This window comes from Pelophylax lessonae, assembly GCF_965119305.1.
Source record: "Pelophylax lessonae genome assembly, chromosome: 2".
NCBI classification, from domain to species: Eukaryota; Metazoa; Chordata; class Amphibia; order Anura; family Ranidae; genus Pelophylax; species Pelophylax lessonae.
The window spans coordinates 220,035,318-220,058,406 of record NC_138769.1 but is presented as its reverse complement, the minus strand read 5'-3'; the positions used below and the strand labels follow the sequence as shown (position 1 = coordinate 220,058,406).

General features: G+C 43.0%; 1 protein-coding gene across 1 annotated transcript; it reads right to left on the bottom strand.

The window, feature by feature from the left end:
• Nucleotides 1-11,415: 11,415 nt before the first annotated feature.
• On the bottom strand, nucleotides 11,416-22,630 carry TSHB (thyroid stimulating hormone subunit beta; the record flags this gene model as incomplete). Its single annotated transcript, XM_082246321.1, has 2 exons — nucleotides 11,416-11,700; nucleotides 22,424-22,630. 2 exons carry the CDS (start codon nucleotides 22,628-22,630, stop codon nucleotides 11,416-11,418), a joined length of 492 nt encoding a protein of 163 aa, XP_082102447.1.
• Between the last annotated feature and the right edge of the window lie 459 nt (nucleotides 22,631-23,089).

The following is a 23,089-nucleotide window of genomic DNA, read 5'->3' as shown; positions in this document are numbered from 1 at the left end:
TACACAGGTTGCAATGTCAGGTACACATTCAATCCAAACATTGAAAGCCTTACTCATGCTTTTTCCCCAGTAGCAGAATGTGTTTTGAGATGTAATTCTAAGTATGTACATGCTGTGTGTTAGAAATACTGTATCTTAATAATTGACAACTTGATAACTGTGTATAAAAAAAAAATAAAAAATACATCTTCATTTTCTTTCCTTCATTTTCCAAAAACTTGGAAAAACTTCCAAAAATTACATTTTTAAACTACTTACTATACCTTTACAAAATACATTGGTGTGTTTGCTTTCCAAAATGTGGCCATTTTGTGGATGTTTCCACTGTCCTGGTGCTCCAGGGCCTCCAAAAATGTGAGAGATAGTTAGGAAATTAGATGTGTCATTTATGCCCCTAGGCCGTCTGAAGATGCTGTTTGAATTTTTGACCCCTCTATGTGCCTAGGCTGTAAAAAAAATTCAAATAATAAACCGCTGGTGCACAAAGGGTAAAAGATAAGTATCACCTGGGACTAGAACCTGTGTCACTGGAAAAAACAACAATCAAAATGAAAGTTGTCAATAGTGATAATACATATGTCCATATGCTAAAGTCCATAAAGGGTCCATACAGGGTCCATGAAACATCCCAAGGTGCACTACTGAGGCAGCTCTGATAACAAGTAGAAGATTGCTTGGAGCCAACTGAAAGAGAAACACAGAAGTCCCACATCCAAAATGGCGCAATATTGGCCCGAGGAAGGAGCGCATGCTCCGAGAACGTGCCGCCGGCGCCATGACATAAGCACGCTCCTGGAAGTGACGACGGATCAGTATCTGTGTGTTCTCGGACCAGGAAGTGTGGCCAGTCACCGTTCACAGCCTGTCTACGGTTACCACTCCAGCCATCCTGATCCTCACCGGAGTGTTTGTTATGAGCCTTATATTTTATCCCCTTTGTGAGTATTCCTTTTCCATTGATCTTACTGAATAAATCTCAAGTTATTGCACTTAGAGTGGCGCCTGTGTTTCTCCTTCTGTAAAGAAAATTCACACATGTGATGTCATCATGCTCCGGAGGAGTAGCAGAATGTATTTCATGGTATAATTTATTTTGTAAAACCACAAATAAAACACAATAATATACAGTATGTGCTAAAACAGCGCTTGAAAAATCCATCACCGTTTATAATGCTGTGATAAATTATTACTATCATGGTAAGTATCAATTAATTAGTAAAGTGCTCAGTCCCAAAAATAATCATAATTGAATGCAAAGTGAAAGTCCATTCAATGAACTGTAGAAAAGTAATGCAGGAAGCCACTGGGCATCCACATGCGTTCCACCTAAATCGAAAGTTGAGCACCGTGAGTTCTGCTTGAAGCATTTTGTCATCATGCTTCCGAGGATGTCACATGATGATGAAACTCACAGTGCACAACTTCCAGTTTAGGGGGAATGCACGCGGATGCCCAGCGGCTTCCTACATAACCACAGAGCATGGGTACACATGTTTTGAAGTTCTTTACAGTGTGTGTATGTATAACAAATGCTATTTAACAATAAATACAAAAATGTTTTACACTATGAGAGGCCCTTCTTCTCTTCTTTTTAATCGATTGGTTGGTTTGCCATTGGAGTCATTGAATTACACCATCACGAGGAGAGGATACCAAGCAACAGCCGGAAGATATCTTCTGGTCCCTGGGTGACCACCAAGCGAGATTGACCTTTTTTGTTATATAACAAAGGGGTCAACACCATCTGGTGAGTGCAGGCCTTCACTTGAGCACGTGGTGTCACAGCAGCACCAGGGGGCATTATTTTGGTGATACGGCACAGCACACTTTTCTTCAGTTTATTAAATGGACTTTCACTTTGGATTCACTTTGGATTCAATTATGATTATTTTATTAAAGGTAGTTACAAGTGCGGAGTTGGCAATTATGCCACCTGTGCCGCCATGTGTCATCGTAAAAAAGAATTGACTGCTATGAATGGGAAGGTCTTTAAAATCAAGCAATTCATCAACTCTGGCACTCTATATATAGTGTATGGCCTACTCTGCTCTCTCACTGTATGTGGGCCATACATCACGCCCTCTAAGAGTTAGAGCCCATTCACACAGGGGCGACACGACTTGCCGGGGCGACCTCAGCGCGACATGCACGGACTTCATATCATTGAAGTCAATGCAAGTCGCCTCCAGGTCGCCCCAAAGTAGTACAGGACCCTTTTTCTAAGTAGGAGCGACTTGTGTCGCTCCTATTAGAACGGGTCCTGTGCTAATCAATGGCAGGCGACCCACCGCGACTTGTCAGGTGACCAAGTCGCCTGACAAGTTGCGCTAGTGTGAATGGGGACTTAGAGCGAGCAAGCCCAGGAGCAATATCAATACAGTGAAAGATAATTATTCAGTTCCTCTGCATTTTGTAGACGTGCATAATGGCAGTACTGAGGGCCCCAGGGTCTTCGGTATTGAAGACATCAGTCACGATTTGGATAATGGCAGAAAGCATCAAAGACTGTATAGTAGAGAGGCATTTTGGATTGTGGCTCCCTTGCTCCCAAAAGGTTAAATGAAGAAATAGAGCTCCAGTCAGTTTTATAGTGTTCTGGTTGACTATTTGGTTACATGCAGTTGTTAATAGTTTTCTCTGAATTTATGGGTGTCCTTTTCCTTCCCTGTAAGCAATTGAGGTTTTTTATTTTTTTTTTTGTCTTCTTTCTTCCAATTGAACCTTGGGGTATTCAAACCAAAGTATCAGGTTCATCTGAATTTATTAATTTATTTATTAGTTTCAACTGAATGGAGATTAGAGGTAGTTTGGCCCTTTGCGATGGATACATTACTGTTTTGGGCACAATTCTGGACCATATTAGTCCTGGAGTGCTCACAGCAGTCGATATGGTTGTGATGTATGAGAGGTCGAGAGAATATATGTATACCCTAGCTGCACTATAATTATTTTAATTCATTCTTTTTACCATTCATTTAGGTCCATTTTTGTTACTTTTTCTTTGCCCTTGTTGCATTTGCATTTATATCTGACTATTTTCCATCTGTATTGCTGGAGGTCCCTCCCCCCCCCCCCCCGGTCGGCGGTTGTTCTGAGCAGTTTGCGCACTTTCCGTTGCTCTGTGAGGATGTGAAGTATAGGCAGGGGCAGACTGGGGACTTTCGGCCCAGGGGGCAAGTAGAAACCAGAGGCCCATGGTGCAGCGACTCGGCCCCCCTCCCACTCTCCCTATTCCCGTCCTCCTCCTGATTCGCCTTCCAAGCTGAAGCCCTGCTCCAGATACTCTCTACTTAGTAGGCAAATTTGAGTTCCTGACCTGGCCAGCAGAGGGCAGTTAGGGGGAGCTGGGACAGCTCGGTTGGGGCTGGCCGGGGGAGAAGAGTCTCCAGTGGGCAGCCTCTGCTCAGACACAGTTTACACCATCCATGCTGGGGGGGAAGCCTGTGCTCTGTGCTTTTCTTCAGCCTGCACTCAATAGGTCAGTGGCGGGGACTTCTCTTCACCAGGAATCCTTTAGGTATATCTGTGGCAGAAGCAGTCCAGCCTTTTCATGGGGCATCAGAGCTGCCCAGGGGGCGATTGCCCCCCTGCCCCCTGGCCCAGTCCTCCCCTGAGTATAGGGCAACCAGAAGTGATGCACTCGCCGGTGGAACGCACGCGCACTGGCGCTTCCTGGTGCGGTTTTGAGGTACTCGGTGTAACATCCTGAGGACTATACAGGTTAACCCCCCCTCCCTGTTTTTAGTTTAGATGAGGGAGTGGGCATACATCCTTCTGATCCTCTGGCGATCCCCCTGCTGCTCAGTGGTATTATAGGGCTTGTAGCTACATACATGTTTTATATATGTTGATTGAGACTTTTATTTAAATAATAATGAATTTTAATCAACTGTTTATTACTAAATACTGTATGTATGGATAGTATCTGTGTATAATATTCATAGTGGACCTTCTTTTTTTAATTAATTTTTTAATTATTATAAGAGCTTTTTTAAGTATGTGGTGCAATTGAATTCGGGTTATTGTAGCCAATCAATAAGGTCTAATCTGTTTTTAAAGTGAAAATGCACTGTATGTATTTATGTATTTTACAAATCACAAATGAATTGTTTATATTTACAATTGCACGTGAATGGTACTAGAAGGGCAAGGCCTATCTCTGTGGGAGGTCCTGTCCACTCTGCTGGGTAGTATATATGTGTCTAACTGATCATTTGCAACCATGGCTCTGAGGAAGAGGGTTCTCCCTCGAAATGCGTTAGTCCTATCTATATGGACGCCTTCAAGTGCTCTTGTCGCAATTAAGTATTCTGGTCCTGCGGTCTCTGGATAGCCGAATTAATCTTTTGGTTCTATTCTTATACTTAGCATACTCTTGTGAGTATAATGTATGACGTGGTTTTATTGATTTTTCAATAAATGTTTTATGATATTGCACTAGGTCGGTGCACCCTTCTCTTGTTTTTTATACCATCTGGTGAGTGTAGACCTTCACTTGAGCACATTGTGTCACAGCAGCACCAGGGGGCATTATTTTGGTGATATGGCACAGCACACTTTTCTTCAGTTTATTAAATGGACTTTCACTTTGGAAATTATGATTATTTTTGGGACTGAGCACTTTACAAATTAATTAAAACTTACCATGATAATAATAATTTATCACAGCTTTATTAACGGTGATTGATTTTGCAAGCACTGTTTCAGCACATATAGTATTGTGTTTTATTTGTGGTTATTTTGGTAATGCCTATGCTGTGTGTGAGAAATAACTTGTTAAAATGACAATTCTGTGAAAACAAAACAAATTTTATTTACTTTCATCATTTTCCAAAGAATTGTAGGAAAAAAAATTACAACTTAAAAAAACTCACCATGCCTTTACTATATACCTTGGACTGTCTATTTTCTCAAAAACCTTTGGGGGGGGGGGGTGTTTTTGCTGTCCTGACTTTTTAGGGCCTCAAGAAATGACATAGGCAGTCAGTAAATCAGGACTGATCATTTTTAAAATATATACAGTATATAGCATAGTTTGTAGATTATATAACTTTCACACACACTAAAAAATATTCACCATTTTTTTTTTACACCAAAGTACTGTAGCAGAATACATTTTGGCCCAAATGAATGAAGATAGATTTTTTATTTGCAAAGTTTTATAACAGAAACATGAAAACTTGTTTTTTTAATCAAAAATTTCAGTCTTTTTTCCTTTATATATCAGAAGAAAAAAAAAAAACCTGTGGTGTTTTAAGCTCTAGCTGTCTCAAAAAATGATAACAATTTCAGTACAACATTTCATTACTGAGCAATTGCCATTCAAAGCGTGACAACACTGAAAATTTAAAAATGGACTAGACAAGAAGGGTATGAAACAGTCAAAAAAACCTCATGTATTTTGTCCCATCCGCAAGACATATCAGTTACTATGCACTTCCCCAGAAAGGGCTGTATAAATACCGCCCACTGGATATATACAAGTCCACTTCGTCGTACTGCATAGAAAGTAGAAAATACGCTTGAAGAATGCGAAGGGGGCTAACATTTCTCTGTATTTCACAGATGTGCTTCCTCAGGAGAGGGGTGTGCAGTGAGATGCCAATAAAAGTCTTCATGTATCTGGCATAAAGAGCGGAGGTAGAGTAGCCATCGACTCTCACATCACTGAGATGCAGATGCATCTCTCTGAACACCCTTCTCCTGAGGAAGCACATCAGCGAAACATGTAGAAACGTTAGCCCCCTCCGCATTCTACAAGCATATTTTCTACTTTTTATGCCATAAGACAAAGTGGACTGGTATACAGTATATTCGGTGGGTGGTATTTATATAGCCATTTCCGGGGGAAGTGCAGAGTAACTGATATGTCTTCTGCAGATGCGGCAAAAAATATAAGGGGGTTTTGTTCAGATTTGTGTTCATGATGTGCATTGTTTTTGAATATTTTTTTCTGTGTATATTGCTTTAAACATACCAAGTTTTCTGTTGGTATGATTTTAAACAAAATTTAATTTCCGATTTTAACCAATGCATGTGTGTACTTTTTTGAGGGGTAGTGCACCATTAAAGTCCCTTTACCTTTTTGGTTGTTTTGACAGACAGCCATTCTCTGCCTAGTTTCTTTTTGCTCTGAGCTGCAACATGTCATTACATAGACACACAGAGGTCCTGCTGTAATGGATAACCTCAGTCCATACCCCCTATTACCAATAGCAGTGATTTCTTGGCCAGGGCCAGATTAACGTAGGGGCTATTGGAGCTGCAGCTCCAGGCCCCTACCTTTTATATAGGCCCTGGGTTGGCCATATTCACTGTTACCGCTCTTCTGTCACTTGTAAACACAGAAGTCTGGCTTCTATGCTCGCTTCCCCAGGCAGCTCCCTCAGAACCTCCCCACACAGCACGAAGGCCGGACAAGGAGGGACAGTTGCCGATGCATGGATGTGTTTATGGGCTTCAGAGACAGCATCCCATGTTGAATTAGGCATGCATGGCTGCACCCTTCCTCCTCTGGGTACATGCCAAGGCACGGCCCTTAAGGCCCTTCAAAATCCTCAGCACCAAGCCCATGATGCTCTTAATCCGGCCCTGTTCTTGGCTCTCTAGCTTGCAACAAGCATCCCGAGACCCTAGTTATTATAGGGACATCTTCTCTAGATTCTTATACAGCTCTGTGAAGTGAGGTTCAGCCCTCACATATGGCTATAGGACCCTTGATATCCACTTTGGGTTTTTTGATTGTTTGTGTGCAGATAATGCAAAAATCTACTCCCAAGGGATCTAAGCACTCTTGGTTATACACTACATCCGAACCTGTTACTGGACCTCTGCCCCTTTGTGAGCCTGAAGTTCCTAATATGATCTCTGATTTTTGAAGTGCCTGTTTTTAGTTCTATTTGACATAGCCCTACAAGAGGTTATTGATTATCCTATTGAACACAGTGTCCTTTGCAATTAGGTGATCAGCCTGCATTTCCTAAAATTGGGTGTAGAGATGTGGCTGCAAGGACCTTCCCATTACATTCTGTTCTTAAAGCCATCCTTCACAAGTGGAACCAACGGTCAAAGTCATGGGACTTCCCAAATAATGAGGAGTGTTTTGCTTTTCCAAGAGAAGTTACTGACAAGTGGTCTCTACCCACTGTAGACAATCCAGTATTCTACCTTCAACATATAACCAAGCAGGTTGATGATGTTCCTACATTGAAAGATTTCCCTGATTTTTCAGACTCTCTCCTAAGGTATCAGTTTAAGCTGTCTGGTACATCTGTTTGTCCCGTGTTGGCAGTCAGATTTGTGCATTAATGTACAGTTTCGACTTAAAGGCTAAGTTCACCTTTAGCATTAGCATTTATTCATTTTTTTTCAAAGGAATCTGAAAAGCATTGCTCTCGTGATCAGTGGTTCACAATGCAATTCTCAAGCTTCTGCGGACACTTACTCCAGCTCTCTGCCTCTACCTCTGTTCAAGCTTTCATTTATGTGGCTAGAGGAAATGTCAATGGCCTACATGGACTACAAGTGCACTGATTACCAAACTCGTGGTCCATTGATAGCTACAAGTCAAATTGTTTATTTACAGGTCTTGTTGAATGAGTGATGTAGCTGTGTGAGGAGGCACGCTGTTGTGGGGAGGGGGCTCTGGAGGTGAGATGCGGATGCTTAGGAACATGATACATGTTATAACCTAAATATGAGTGTAACATGTTTCTAAAGGTAAACTCAGCCTTTAAGTAATTCACCAAGTTTTTTAAAAGCACGTGTTAAATTATATCTTTTTTTACTGTCTGTGTCCCATTTGGAAGATTTTCTCTAAACTTCCTGTTAGGGTTGCCACCTTTTCTTCAAGCCAAACCTGAACACTTTTGCAGCACAGGGCAATTTTTTTTGCAGTAAACTCTATAGGATTATAAAAGACCTGGGACCTATTTGGGTGCCCCAAGGAGAGTAGTAATGTGGTGCGCCACGGAGAACAGTGGGTGTGGCCAAATTGCTCTTGCTGACATCACTACCCCACCCTTGAGTGATGCCAAACCTGCCCCCAGACAGCCGCCCGCAGCTCCCGGTTGGCAACAGATTTGTGTGTAACTATCTTGGTTACTTGAGGACTGAAGCCCAGAGACATGATTCAAAACCCGGACTGTCTGGGTGAATCCCAGACAGGTGGCAACCCTGCTTCCTTTAATGGAGACACAACAGGAAGAGAAAATTCCTACAAGGTGAGGTGAAATTCTTTCTCAGACACCTGTCACCAGAACAGATGTCCCCAGTGGAAGACTTTCTGTTCCGATGACAAGTGCCAAATTTTTGATTTTGTATCACTTTCTGTGTTGGGACAATGGTCAAAAGGACAAATATAAAGGGTTTTACCACATCAGCAGAGAGACAGACAGCATTTAAAGACATGATGTTAGATTTACTGGCTTTTTCATCTTGATTCATATAGAATATCAAAGGAAAACTTGTCTAAGCGAGACTTGCTTCTAAAACAGCAAGTAGACTTTTTTTAGGCATTTGTCATAACTGTTTTACATTAACAATTGCACATTTGCTGGCTAAAAATCTTTGCAGTAACCATTGCTAAATTTAGATAAGCTATGGTTTGACTCTGAAATTAAAGGCCTGGAATCTTTTACAGCAAAGGGTTAGTCTTCAGGACAGAGGATCCCAGCAAAGAAAAGCTATGTATACAAGAAAGGGGTTATGCTTACAGAGGGAGGGTAAATGTTATGCTACTGTGAATGGTTGGTCGAGGTTTAGTGTCTGGTTCAGGCATGTCTTACACTGATGACTCTGTAGTTGGTAAAATCTCACCCCCAACCAAATTATTGAGGTACAGCAGTCACTCTCACACTTGAAAAAGGAGTGCGCATGCCCAGTGGGGCTGTTACGCATTCCCTGAAACGCGTTGTGTTACACTTCTGCCCGCCTCGTGACGTCACGCGCTGTCTTCGTTGCGGTCCAATGTGGTCACAGTCAGCCAACCCGGAAGATACAGAGTGCAGGCACTCTCTTCACCGCCATCCCGGACATATGGCACCACGGCACTACTAGATCGTACTTGATGAGCTTTTATCCCATTACCTTATGTAAGTGTGCTATTGTTCATTTTTATGCATCATTAAAACTTCTGCACTTAAAGGTACACTTCTTGTCTTTCCTTGTTACTTAGTTCTACAGAGTTTACTTTACTCTTTTGAAGAGCTTGCCCTTGCTGCATGTTGCCTGTTTTATCCACCTGAAGCCCATTCATCTCCCCTGATGGACTAATCTATCCACTGACTTACGGACTATACAATATATTGTTACATATTTTATATTTTGATGCTTTTATTGCTGTTTTATGTGTAATTTACCTTGAGTGCCAAATTTTTATCCTCCCTCTTTCCCTTAAAAGTTGCTCCCTTGCTGGCCCAAGTACTGCAGAATGTTGATTGCAAACAGGGGGAGGGAGAAACAACAGAGTGACAACTTCATGGTTCCACCATTAAGGGAGTGATTCCATTGGGGAGGATGAGTTCAATTCTGTTGCTGGTCTGTTGTAGCCAGTAAATCACTAGCGTGCCATGGGCCTTAAGGTTGCAGGGAAGGACATTAGTGTGAGAGGATATATGTAGGACATCGCTCACTGCTCTAAAACCCAAAGCAAAAAGTGGCAAAGTTAACACACTGCACTGAAGGGAACAACCAAGAGCAGAGAGAGAACATGTATGGATACAATTGACAGGAAAAATAAATGTAGTTATCTGCATTTGAATTTAGCCATATATTTTGCCATAATATACAGTAAGTATGAAGCATTGCTGGGTGGGGTACAAAATCGTAAAGCAGTAATAAGCTAACAAGAAAACATGTATTATATTGCAGCTTACAGTCTTAAATTTGATGGCTGCATTAGTATTCTTTTTTAGGCTTTCTTTTTCTTTCTTTCTTTTCTCTTTTTCACATGATGATCCAGCCAGTAAGGCTGCTATTATTTTTCAAAAGAACAAACTCTCTTGAATATGTAGCAGTTACAGAGATGAGACATACCATTTACCACTGACAGGGGTGCTTGCAATGGTTGCAATGTTCAGCATTTATTTTATTTAGAAAAGTGTTTGCTGGAGTTTTGCTTTGATTTCTTAGTGCATCTAAATCTGCTAGTCCATCTAATACTACCCTCCCCTCCAGACTGACAATGCTGCTGTCCAAAGGTGCCCCCTGTGCGCCTTCATCTACAGTGGGAGGACTCTAATCGGTTCACACCTATGCATATCTTTTAGTGCTTTTTGCAGAAACGCACTGTAGTCCATTTAACATGGTTTCCTATGGGACACATTCACATCTATGCCTTTTTCAGCCGCTGCATTTTTGGAAAGGGTCAGGGACTTTTTTTAAATGCAATACAGAGCTTTATAGTTCAATAGATTTCAAAGGAGATGCAGCAGAAAAGCATGCAGTGCGTCTTTGCCACAATTTTACCGCGATTATGCCACGATTTGCGTTTTTTACTCTGCCCAACAACAAATTGGCCAAAAAAATAAATAAAAAAAAAAGCATAAAAAATGCAAAACACACTGCAAAATGCACAGCGGAAAGAGATCAAAAGCAAACTGCATAGGGTGTGAACTGAGCCTTATACAGTAGGTGTGTTACTAGCTAGATCACCAGGTGAAAACAGAGGGGAAAAAGCCTACAAAATAAAATGAATGCATCCACCACATCTATGTAATGAATGCATCCACCACATCTATGAAATGAATGCATCCACCACATCTATGAAATTAATGCATCCACCACATCTATGAAATTAATGCATCCACCACGTCTAACGATTGTTAAGCTGCATGATATTACATTTTTGGTTTGGGGTTTAATACTGCTTTAATCCTGGATTTGTGGCCAGTAACTATAGAAAGCTCATGGAAATATGCATATATTCCTGAAATTGTAAAACACATTTGGAGACATGCAGTTTGATTATAGATATACATTTTAGTTCAACTTTCTGCAGTAACCAAAACGTTAAACAGTATATTTTATCTAATTGTTTCAAACAGTGAACCTGTGTAACTAATAGAAATGCATTTAACACTTATCTGCTTTTCTAAACAAATGCAAACCTGGATACATTTTTTGAAATCTGTTAAAGTAAACCTGTAAAAACCAGCAAGAATATGCAATGGCAGAAACCATTAGCTGTTGACACATACTCTGAAGTTCTCGAACCTAGGGTGCTCCAAAATGCAGATACTGAATTTGCTGTCAGTTGAACTGGAACACAGTTTGTAAGGATGGCTCTCTGAATATGGCCCAGAGGTGAGGACCTCCTGGAGCTACATTTGGCAAGGGGAGGGTATGTTAAGGCACTTCATGGCATCTGATGTTGCAGACAAATGCTGGTTTATGCAGTGTTCCCTTAAAACAAGTTTACTTAAACTTATAACCAATGAATTTTTTGGCATAATTGTAGAAGAAATCCTTCGGCTTCCTTGGCTTTGTACAGTAATTAGACTCAATACTATCCTGTACACAGTCAATATAGCCTGTGTTACATTGGTCACACCTACAACTTAGTGCTACAGGATAGGTATAGAGTGGATTGACATCCACTGGGCAACCAGGAATTGAAACCGTCTTGAGAATGTAGTCACTGTATGTACAGATGTTCTGATTCAGTTTGGCCTCAGGTAAATTTCCTTTCATATTAGGATCCTGTAAAGGAAATTAAAATAAGTGTTACTTAAAAGGTGAATTGAGATTAGTTCCTTATTGTTCTTTTATAATAATCATATTAGCAAATTGAACTAATTATGGTTTATTTAATAAAACTGGAGGAAAAAAAAGCAAGTGGTTACTTGTAATAAAAAAAAACACACAAGGAACAATATTGTCCAGTTTAGTTTTTACAGCCAACCAGATTTTAGGATTGATTCATTTAAAATAGACAAGAAAACTGAAAATTTATATCAATACTTACCGTAATTTTCCTTTCCTGATAGGACTCCATGGCAGCACACGTATGGGTAGGCTCCGCCTCCTCTCCTACCCTATAGGACCCCACTCCCATAAATTTTTGCTCCGAGCCAGGAGCCGTGTTCCATATATAGAGTACTCCAGCAGATGGGAGGGAACTCCTGCTGCCATGGAGTCCTATCAGGAAAGGAAAATTACGGTAAGTATTGATATAAATTTTCCGTTTTCCTGACAGACTCCATGGCAGCACACGTATGGGAAATAACTAGCCATACACGTCAAACAGAAATAGGTTTAATTTGCACCGTCAACAGACAATATTTTTAAACCAAAATTAACTGAGGATAAAGAAGCAGGTTCAACACAATAGTGTGACATGAAAGTGTTAATTGAGGACCATGAGGCCGCTCTGCAAATGACATCTGGTGCAACGTGAAGGGAAGCCGCCCAAGACGTAGAAATCCCTCTGGTGGAATGAGCCGTCACCACTTCCGGAGGAGCCAGTCCCTTGGCTCTATATGCCCACTGGATGGTCTGAACTATCCAATTAGAAATAGTTCTGGAAGAAGCCCTCTTGCCTCTGTTCTTTCCATAGAAGAGAACAAATAGATAGTCTGACTTGCGAAAAGAAGCTGTGAACTTCAAGTACGATTGTAGGACTTCGCCCACATCCAACGGATGGGTACTCTGGTCATCTTGAGACTTGAATGTAGGTAAAACAATTTCTTGGTTGACATGGAAAACTGAGTTTACCTTCGGATTGGACCCTAGCATAGGGACCAGGACGACCCGATCAGGAAAAAATGTCAGAAATGGTTCTTTGCAACCTAAGTCACTAATTTCCGAGACACGTTTAGCCAATGTGATGGCTATTAAAAAGGCCGTCTTCATAGACAGATTCTTAAGGAAGAATGAATCCCCATGTTCCAAAACTGTTGCTGATAGGAACTCAAGGACTAGAGGAAGGTCCCATTTGGGGAACCTGGGTTTCCTGGGAGGTCTCATTCTTGACGCACCTCTGAAAAACTGCCGAACCAAAGGGTGTTTTGCCCATGAGGTCCCCGTGAAGGCAGAGATTGCTGAGATCTGGACTCTGAGAGAGCCAACAGCCAGAGATAGGTCTAAGCCTGTCTGGAGGAACCCCAGAATGTGATGAATCTTAGGATTAGTGATGGAATCAGACTCATTAGTCATGTAATCCTCAAACTTAGACCAGATCCTCTCGTAGACTTTGTTGGTGCCCGGTCTCCTGGCACTCATCATTGTGGACATTGCCGCACTGGGACAGCCAAGAGCTTTTAGTCTTTCCCTCTCAAGGACCATGCCATGAGATGTAACTGCGCTGGGCAGGGATGCAGCACTGGACCCTGGGATAGAAGGTCCGGCCTGAATGGCAGAGGAACAGGATCCCGAAAGCTCAGTTGGAACAATAGAGGAAACCAGGACCTCCTTGGCCAAAACGGAAGAATTGCTATGACTTCTACCCTCTCTCTCCTGAGTCTCTGCAGGAACTTGAATATCACTGGGACCGGGGAAAAGCATATGCTTTGTGGAACTTCCAGTGGTCCGTCAGAGCATCTACCCCGTAGGCTTGGGGATAACGCCATCTCGAGTAGAATTTCGTCAGCTTGGCATTGTTTGGAGAGGCAAACAGGTCTACCTCCAGAAGAATCCCCAGAGAGGTGACCCACTTGAAGGTTTCTGGATGAAGAGACCATTCGTTGTTGTCTAGATTGGTTCTTGACAGAAAATCTGCCTGAATGTTCTGGACTCCTGGAAGATAAGCAGCTGATAGATTGGAAAGATTCCGTTGGGCCCATGCCATGATCGGTTTCACTTCTTCCAAAAGGGAGGAACTGCAGGTGCCCCCCTGTCTCTTGATATATGCGACTGCCGTCGTATTGTCTAGTCATAGGAGGACCGAGGACCCTATCACCAAGTGACGGAAATCCTGGATGGCACGAAAAGCTGCCAGAAGCTCCAGGACATTTGAGACCAACCCGAGGGTGGGAAAGTCCCACCTGCCCTGGGCCACCTCTGACAGGCAGTGCGCGCCCCAGCCCGTCCGGCTGGCATCCGATGTTACAACGATCCAAGGAACGGGAACGATCGAATGACAATTCTGGAGGTTTTCCCGTTGCAGCCACCAAAACAGACTCGCCCTCATAGAGGATGTTATCCTCACAGGAGTGTCTGGATTCCCTGAGCTCCATTGACGGAGGAATCTGATTTGAAAGGGCCTCATCCTCCACCGTGCCCATTTGACCATGGGGGCCGTGGAGACCATAGTCCCTATTATTTTTAGACACTGTGAAGCCCGAAGATAAGGGATTGACATTGCCGGTTGTATTCTGCTGCGGATCACCGGAATCTTCTCCACTGGAAGAGAGATGGTGCCTCTGGAGGTGTTGAAGAGTGCCCCCAGGAAGATCAAGGATTTTGTCGGATCCAGATGGCTTTTCTCCAGGTTCAAGAGCCACCCGAATTCTTGAAGGGTGGAGATTACCTGAGACCTGTGTTGTAGAATCTGTGCTTGGTCTTGAGAGAGAAGAAGCAGATCGTCTAAGTAGTGAAACAGTCGGATCCCTTTCGATCTGATCAGAGCTACAATAGCCAGTAAGATCTTTGAAAAGACTCGAGGTGAGGTGGTAAGCCCAAAAGGGAGACAGGTAAACTGGAGATGCACTTGACCCACGGCAAAGCGAAGACATTTTTGTAGTTCTGCTGCCACTGGGACATGGAAATAGGCATCTTTTAGATCTATGGAGATCATCCAATCTTCTGGTTGCACCACTTGGCGGATAGTGAAGAGTGTCTCCATCCTGAACCTCTCTTTCCTTATGAAGGAGTTTAGATGAGTCAGGTCTATGACCGGCCTCCAGGTGCCGCTTTTCTTTAGCACCATGAATAGAGGTGAATAAAGACCTTGAAACCTTTCTTCGGCCGGGACTGGGATGACAGCACCTTGAGAGATCAGGGAATCTACGTATGACAGAAGAATTGACTTCTTTTCTTCCCCGCGAGGTAGAGCCGTAGGAATAAACCGCAGAATTGGAGTTTCTTCGAAAAACCAAACGTGACCATGAGACACGGTCTTGACGGTCCACTGGTCTGTAATCGAGGCTGCCCAAACATGCGCAAACTGACGTAGACGAGTGCCTACTCGCAACGCTTGAGCAGGCCTGATATCAAAAGGACTTTTTTTTTTTTTGTCCCCTTGTTGAACTTCTGACCTGTAGGTTGAGATCTTTTCCAATTCTTCCTAAACTCACGCCCAGGCCTATAAGAGCGGGCTTCTCTGGATCGATCCGAACTTGGTTTGTGCTGTAATCTTCTGCGGTCAAGCAAACGGCGATCCTGAGGGAGGAAACCTGATTTACCACCAGTGGCACAGGTAATGGCACTGTCCAGCTTATTGCCAAAGAGGGACGCACCCTCAAACGGAATCCTGCACCAGGCTTGTTTGGAAGCAGGGTCGGCCAGCCAGGGACGTAACCACAAAGCACGTTTGGCCGTGACAGAAGAGAGCATGACCCGCGCCACCAGGCGAATGATATCAATGGAAGCCTCTCCCAAAAAGGCCGTTGCCAACTTTAGTTCATGCACAGCCGAGTTTCTGGCTGCTTCCTCTGAGACACTTTGCAGTGTGGTCTCCACGTTATCTACCCAAGCCTCCATAGCTTTGGATGTGGCTGCTAGGGCCAGGGCTGGCTTGCAGGTCATACCAGCTAACAGATAAATCTTTTTGAGATCTGTATCAATTCCTCTATCCAGACCATCTTTAAATGAGACGGAATCTTCCAAAGGCAGGGTAACGTGCTTGACTAGCCTCATTAAGGCTGCGTCTATTGTAGGTGCCGAATCAAGATGTTTCACTTTTTCGGTCTTAAAAGGATATAACCTGGAAAACTTGGATGATAAGGAATTCTTTCTTTCAACTCCTTGCCATTCGTCTGTAATGATTTCCCCCAGCTCATTCAGAAAAGGGAAATTATCCCGTTCTTTCTTGAGGTGTTTAAAGTATTTCCTCTGTTTTGCTGGAGAATCTGCTGGCTCTTCCCATTTTAACGCCTCTTTTACCGCTCTCACTAGCGGAGAGATCATGGCAAAATCGAAGCCTGAACTTTGGTCTTCTAGGTCATCCTCATTTTCAGAGGAAACTTCCGAGAAGCGACTCGGCTGGGAAGTGCCTGGCTCTACATCTTCCCTCTGAGGGGGAACTGGTGTATCAGATGCATGAGCAGACAGCCGGCTAGGCTCCCAATCCCTTAGGGATTCTTGCATGATCCGCCTGACCAGGGATTCCACTGGTTGATCTGGAACCTGTTTTTCCTTGATTGCCCGAGAATAGCAGGCATCACACAAGGATCTATCCTCAGGGACAACAGCCCTACAGCCCCAGCAAGATTTGCGTGCGGGGCGGTCAGTATAGCGGGAAGACCGGCTTGGACAATCTTCATGGCGCCTAGACACCTGGATCTACAGTGCCTGGATTTGGATGATGCATGGTGATGGCCTGAAGGTGATCTATCCTTTGATCCTGATGCAGGACGTTGGTCAGACCTAAATGGGCTGAAAAAAAAAACAAAGGAAAGAAAGCTCAGGCTACAGTAAGCCAGCTGGCAGACAAGCGAGAGTTTAAAACTAAAACTCACCTGTTGCGCAGGGACTGGCCACCGGGGGGCGGTGAGGCATCCATTGCAAATCACAGCGAGATAACCTGCAATAGGAAGGATGTAAGAACTCAATCTTACCTTCCCATAGCCGCCCTCCCCTCCCCCATTCTTGCAGGACTGACCCAGCACAGGACTTACCAAACACAGGCAGAGACACAGCGTGGGGAGGCCGCCGCAAAAGCCCACAGACATCCCAAGAATGACAGCTCCATCAGCTGTTTAAATTTCCCGGGAGCCGTAAGGCCACCCCCCCCCGACACCGCCGCGTCATGGAGGGCCGGAAGTGGCGTGCGCTCATGCGCAGACCACTTGGAAACCAAGCCTCACACTGAACACCCAATTGGGAATCAGGAGGCGGGGGAGGAGCCGAGAGCGACGGTCTGGAACGCAGGAGCGCTCCAGCCGCCATACTAACCAGGAAGCAAACGATACAAAATATAAAAGTAAGTAATACATTACCACCGACACTGACAGAAGGACCTGGAACGCTCCTCAACCGGAGACTGGCGTGTGCATCAGGGCATAAGGGCCTCCCGCTAGTAGCAAGGACGTTTGGCCAAGCGATGCAGCCCACCTCTCATTTAGGATTTACGGCATCTTCCGGCATCATTTCAAATTGCCTGGGTCCACCCAGTAGTACTGAGATTGCTGGACTAAGGTAGAAAGGCATCATCCAGGAAAGCCACACGCCACCAGGTACGTAAGAAAACGCATCCTATAAGGTAAGACTTCTCTTGCGGAAGGAGGACAAAAAAGGAACACGGCTCCTGGCTCGGAGCAAAAATTTATGGGAGTGGGGTCCTATAGGGTAGGAGAGGAGGCGGAGCCTACCCATACGTGTGCTGCCATGGAGTCTGTCAGGAAAAATGTTTTTTAATTGGGCCAGGCAGCTTACTGAAGTTCTCAATTTAAAAGATCATAGTTATGGCCCGTACACACAATCAGAAGATTGTACAAAAAATACCACTTTCGAAGCGTTCGTACAATAATCTGATCATTAGTACACAGCTTTCGAGAGCCAATCACGACAACTAATGTGACATTAGCTGATGGGACAAGCACAAAACATTTTCTCGTACGATACCAGATCGTACGATTTTCGTTTAATCAGCACAGTTGACGTTCGAAAATAAAATACAAATACACTACAATACATAACATCGCTTCTGAATTTTTATTCTGTCGTACGAGAATTTTCGTAACTTTAGTAAACTCTTCATTTTCGATAGGAGACTAGCATGTAAAATAAAAAAAAATAAAAAACAGATGATCATTCATTCGATAATGTTATTGTGAGTACCAGGCATAAGGTTTGAGGGATGGAGTCATGGAAAAAGCTTGCATTGGTATTATTAAATGGCCACTAATGTATAACTATAGATATATGTTTATGCAAGTTAAAGTGGTTGTAAATCTCAGGCATGAAATATGAACAAAGCATATCCTTCTATAGTGTGCACTTGTCTCAATTAAGAGCACTAGGTGTCATTCCTGTCTGCTGCGTTCTTTCTCTGCTATCAGCAAGAGTCACTTCTGACAAGTTTTCCTGATACCAAGAGAAAAATGGTGAATGGGGAGGGACCTCCAGCCTCCAGCAGATTGACAGCTTCAGCTCTGTTCCTGTGAGCTGTGTGGAGGGGGTGTGTCTCTCTCCTCCAATCACCTCTTAGGGTTCTCCTCACTGAGCTCTGCAGAGTGGAATTTCAGAGAAGAGAAGAGAAGACTGTGATAGAAGAGCAACAGAAAAGTAGCTTCTATATACTGTGAACTATATGTATGCATTATACCTATCTATGCAGCAGATGACAGATTATTATAGTGTAATGTACATGTATATCTATGATATGAGGAAGCATTATCTTTCTCTGTATATGGTATTGTATGTTCCTGCTTCCTGTTCCATGAAAAAATATGTTCTCTGCCTGTTTGCAATGCTGTAAGACATGTATTGCAATTCTCCATGAAAGTAAAGCTGTTTCCTGTATTCAGGAAGCTTCCAGCGCAAGATTTTTATACTCAGCCAACAGATTGCAAATAGACAGGTACAACTTATGTAGGAGGATTTGTTTAATCTATCTGAGGCAATTTACTTCACTGGGTTATATGTAACGGTTTACAACCACTTTAACCACTTGCCGACAGCTCACATGGAGCGTACTGCGGCAAAATGGCTCATTCCCTTCCAGCGACGTAGACCTACGTCGCTGGACTCCTCCCCCTGTAGGCGGCGCTCGCACGCCGCCGGAGGCGCGCTCCCGCTGTTTTCATTCACAGCGGGAGTCGGGCCAGGGGAGGAGCGGCGGCGATCGCCGCTGCTTTGCCCCGATCGTCGGGGAATCGAGTGAGGAGATCCGCCCGCCTGTGTAAACAGAGCGGGCGGATCTCCTAAGTGACAGGGACTGACAGATCGGAGTGTTCAGCATAGCTGAACATCCGATCTGTCCTTCTGTCACTCAGTCACCTCCCCCCCCACACGTCAGTAAGCACCAGGCATACATTAACCCCTCCCTCTCCAATAAAATTAACCCTTCACTGCCAGTGTCATTTTTACAGTAACAGTGCATATTTATAGCACTGATTACTGCAGTAATGTCACTGGTACCCCCAAAAGTGTCAAAAATGTCAGTCAAGGGTCCGATCTGTCCGCCGCAATGTCGCAGTCCCGCAAAAAAAATCGCAGATCACCGCCATTACGCGTTAAACAAAAACACCAAAAATGACAGAAATCTTTCTCGTAGTTAGTAAACGCAATAACTTTTGCGCAAACCAATCAAAATACGCTTATCGTGATTTTTTTTACCAAACATAGGTAGCAGAAAACAAATTGGCCAAAAATTTTAAAAAAATTTGATTTTTACATTTTTTTGGGGGGAATTTCATATAAAAAAATGTTAAAAATATTGTTATTTTTTCAAAATAAACGCTCTTTTTTTGTTTATAGCACAAAAAGTAAAAAGCGCACTGGTGATCAAATACCACCAAAAGAAAGCTCTGTTTGTGGGAAAAAAAGGACGTCAATTTCGTTTGGGTACCGCGCAATTGTCAGTTAAAGTCGCACAGCGCCGAATCGCAAAAAGTGGCCCAGACGTAAGACAGCAAAATCCTCTGGTGGTAAAGTGGTTAAAAGAAACAGCAGCACGTCACAAACTTTGCCCTTGGTTTTTACACCTTTTTACACCTTTTTACATATTTAAGTGCAATCAGTGCACTGAGAGATGTGAGCAACAAGTGGATCAAACATAACTGTATACTACAGCTGCCCATATGAAATATGTCCACTAAATCCAATTCTCAGGTGTTTGTATTTTTAGCAGAAAATTGAAAACTAGGCATCAGGTTATGGTTCCTCTGGGTTCATAAGTCATGGACGCTTGACCAAGAACTTTGCAGGTTTGTTGTCAAAAATAAGGGATACCTGTAATGCAATGCATAGCCTGTGTACCTGCTCAACCACAGCTGCCAGAGACGGATTGAATTCGAGACTTTTCAGCAACGATCGGCTGAGTTTCAATTGGTGTGTGACAGTCCCTGTTCCAAGGACATGTTGGAAAACTTTTGGCAATCAGGGACTGCAGCCAATTAATCAGTGTATTCTGACAACAGTGAGTTAAGCTGTCAGAATACAATGTCCCAGCTGGGGGGCATTCCTCCATGCACCTCGCTTGTATGGATGGAGGAATCTCACATTATCCCACTGGACGAATGAAAGAAAAAAGCTACCTGTCTGTGGCCAGCTTAAATCACAAGAGCTAATAATCTGAAGGAAGACATAACCCAGCCCTCTTACTTATAGATGGGTGGGCTTACAGCATCTATATTGTTAGTGTGTTTTTAAACTGGTATAGAAAGCTGACAATTCTGTGTAGGGAAAGATACTGTTGATTGCAGTGATTAGCTACATAGCCTTTGATATGCACCTTGTGTTTATGGGTCTATAGATCCAGAACATAGGGCTACTTTTTTCTGTTTCAACAAGCATATCTGTTGCTAACAACAAACACACACACACAACATTTTAGTAGAGTATATTTCATTTTTTTTTAGTTTGTGTTGCTAAGTCTTTTTTTTTTTTAGTTTGATGTGTTCAGCATACACTGTTGAACAGTTTTTGGAGCTGTCCTTTGTACATACCACACCACTGCTTTTCCTATTCAGTAATGCACCACACATTTGCCTCCCCCCCACTACCAATAGCATAACTAAGGCTATGCATTCCATTCATCCACAAAAAATACCTCAATTAAAGGAAGGCCTAAAATGAAAGGTGTTTTTTAAACTTTTAAGATGATGTAGTGTGGTGCTGCGATAAAAAGGAGTTCAAAAATTATAATATGTGGCAGCACAGTGGCTAAGTGGTTAGCACTTCCACCTAGCAGCACTAGGGGGATCGGTTCAAATCTAAACCACAACACTACCTGCACAGAGTTTGCATGTACTCCCTGTGCCTGCATGGGTTTCCTCCGGGTATTCTGCTTTCCTCCCACCCTCCAAAGACATGCTGGTAGGTACAGTAAATTGGCCCTAGTATATGTATGGATTTGAGCTAGGGACCTTATGCAGTAAGCTCCTTGAGGACAGGGACTGATGTGAATGTATAATAAATATGTAAAGCACTGTGTATATTGACATCGCTGTATAAGTACTTTTAAAAAATAAAATAAAACCAAACTGTTGTGCCACTGGTCATTTTTTTACCAGGCTATACCTGCTTTAGCTGTTATTTGTAAACAAAACACCTTCCTATTGCTTTTTATGTCTGCTGTGACTGCTACTACTGTTGGTGAAATCAGGTTTAGTAGTATGTTTTTTTTTTTATCTTAATTTAATCAGATTTTAGTGTTGCTGCTGTATTTCAGCAAAACTTATTGTACAGGAAGTCAATTCCACAGCAAAATATACTATGCCAGAGTATGCTGTCTCAGAGGCTGTCTCCTAATGGCATCTCCCAAGCCTGTAATTTAAAGGACTTTTAAAGGAAGTGTTTTTTCAATTGCACCCTCAAAACCACATAAAAAGGTCCTCTTGCCGCTGCGCATTTTTTTTTTTTGATCATGGCACTCATACATGTCCATCGATGTAGCACCTGCCTCTATGTCTTTTGTTTGACAATAGTTTGCTTATTAGTCCTGCAAATGACCATTAAATTGAATAAGGGCCCTTTCACAAGGCTTTCCGATCAGGTCCGCCTGTCAGTTTTTCAGACAGACCTGATCAGATCTCCCCCCCCCCCCCATTCATTCCTATGGAGCGGCGGATGTCAGTGGTGACATGTCCACTGACAGGCGCCGCTATCCGATCCTGTCTGCCAAATATGACAAATTCCATCCATCTGGAGGATCGGATCGGATCGATGAAAAATGACAGGCTGTCCATTTTCAACCATTCTCTCCATTGAGGAGAGCAGGACTCTGACAGGTCCGTCTCAGCACAGTGAGCAGAGACGGACCTGTCATCCGCCTGCCCAGCGGGGATCAACGGATCCATCCCACCACAAGTGGAATCCATCTAACTGATCTGCCCAATGTGAATGGGTCCTAACAAGGTTTACCCCCTAGACCTCTATGGAGTTCTCTGAAAAGATTTGTACAACTGTTCTGGCAGATTTGCTCATCTCTGCTGGCAACCAGGGCAAGAATGAGAATGATAGATCATGATTTTTAACAGACTAGAACTACACTCCCAAGCATTTGGTATCTAGTAGATTTATTTCCCACTGGTTTGCAGTTTGATTTTTTTTGCCATACATACAGATATTAAAATTGCCACTCTCACATGCCATACAGTACCTTAGTTGAGCAGTATCCAGAGCATATTGTTGTGTTGATGGCAATGCAGTAACTACACTCTTCCTTCTCCACATACATGGTATACTCAGTCAGCATACACCGAAAAGCAGCATGCCCATAAGCAAAGCAAAGGAGAAAGGACACCATGGATATAGATGTCATCCTAGAGATAAGACAAAAGTGTAGTTGAAATAATTTGACAAGCATAGGAAAATGTAACTATTGACATTCATAGTGACACAACATTGCTTTTGGACCAGGGGGAGACAACCTTAGAGAGGTGGAGATCTACCTGAACAACATGAAAGAGATCACCAGAGTTCGGCGCCTTTTTTTTTTTTTTTTTTTAATAGAAATTAGCAAGGCCTAATTAAATAGTAAGGAAAACTTGGTAAGGAAAAATATCATTTATAAATGCTACCGTAAAAATACCCTAAAATTGTCCGTCAGTAGGGCAATGGGCCGTGTCAGTAGATCAGTGGACATGTCTGTAGAGCAGAGGTTGGCGTCAAAAGAGCAGTGGACAGTGTCAGTATTTTTTTTTTTTTTTTATAATTTTATTTTTTACAATTTTATTTTAGCAGCCCCGTTGGGGGGGGGGGGGGTCTTTGGTGAAATATCAAGGATTTAAACAGATCCTTGATGTCTTACTTTTGAGACAGTGAA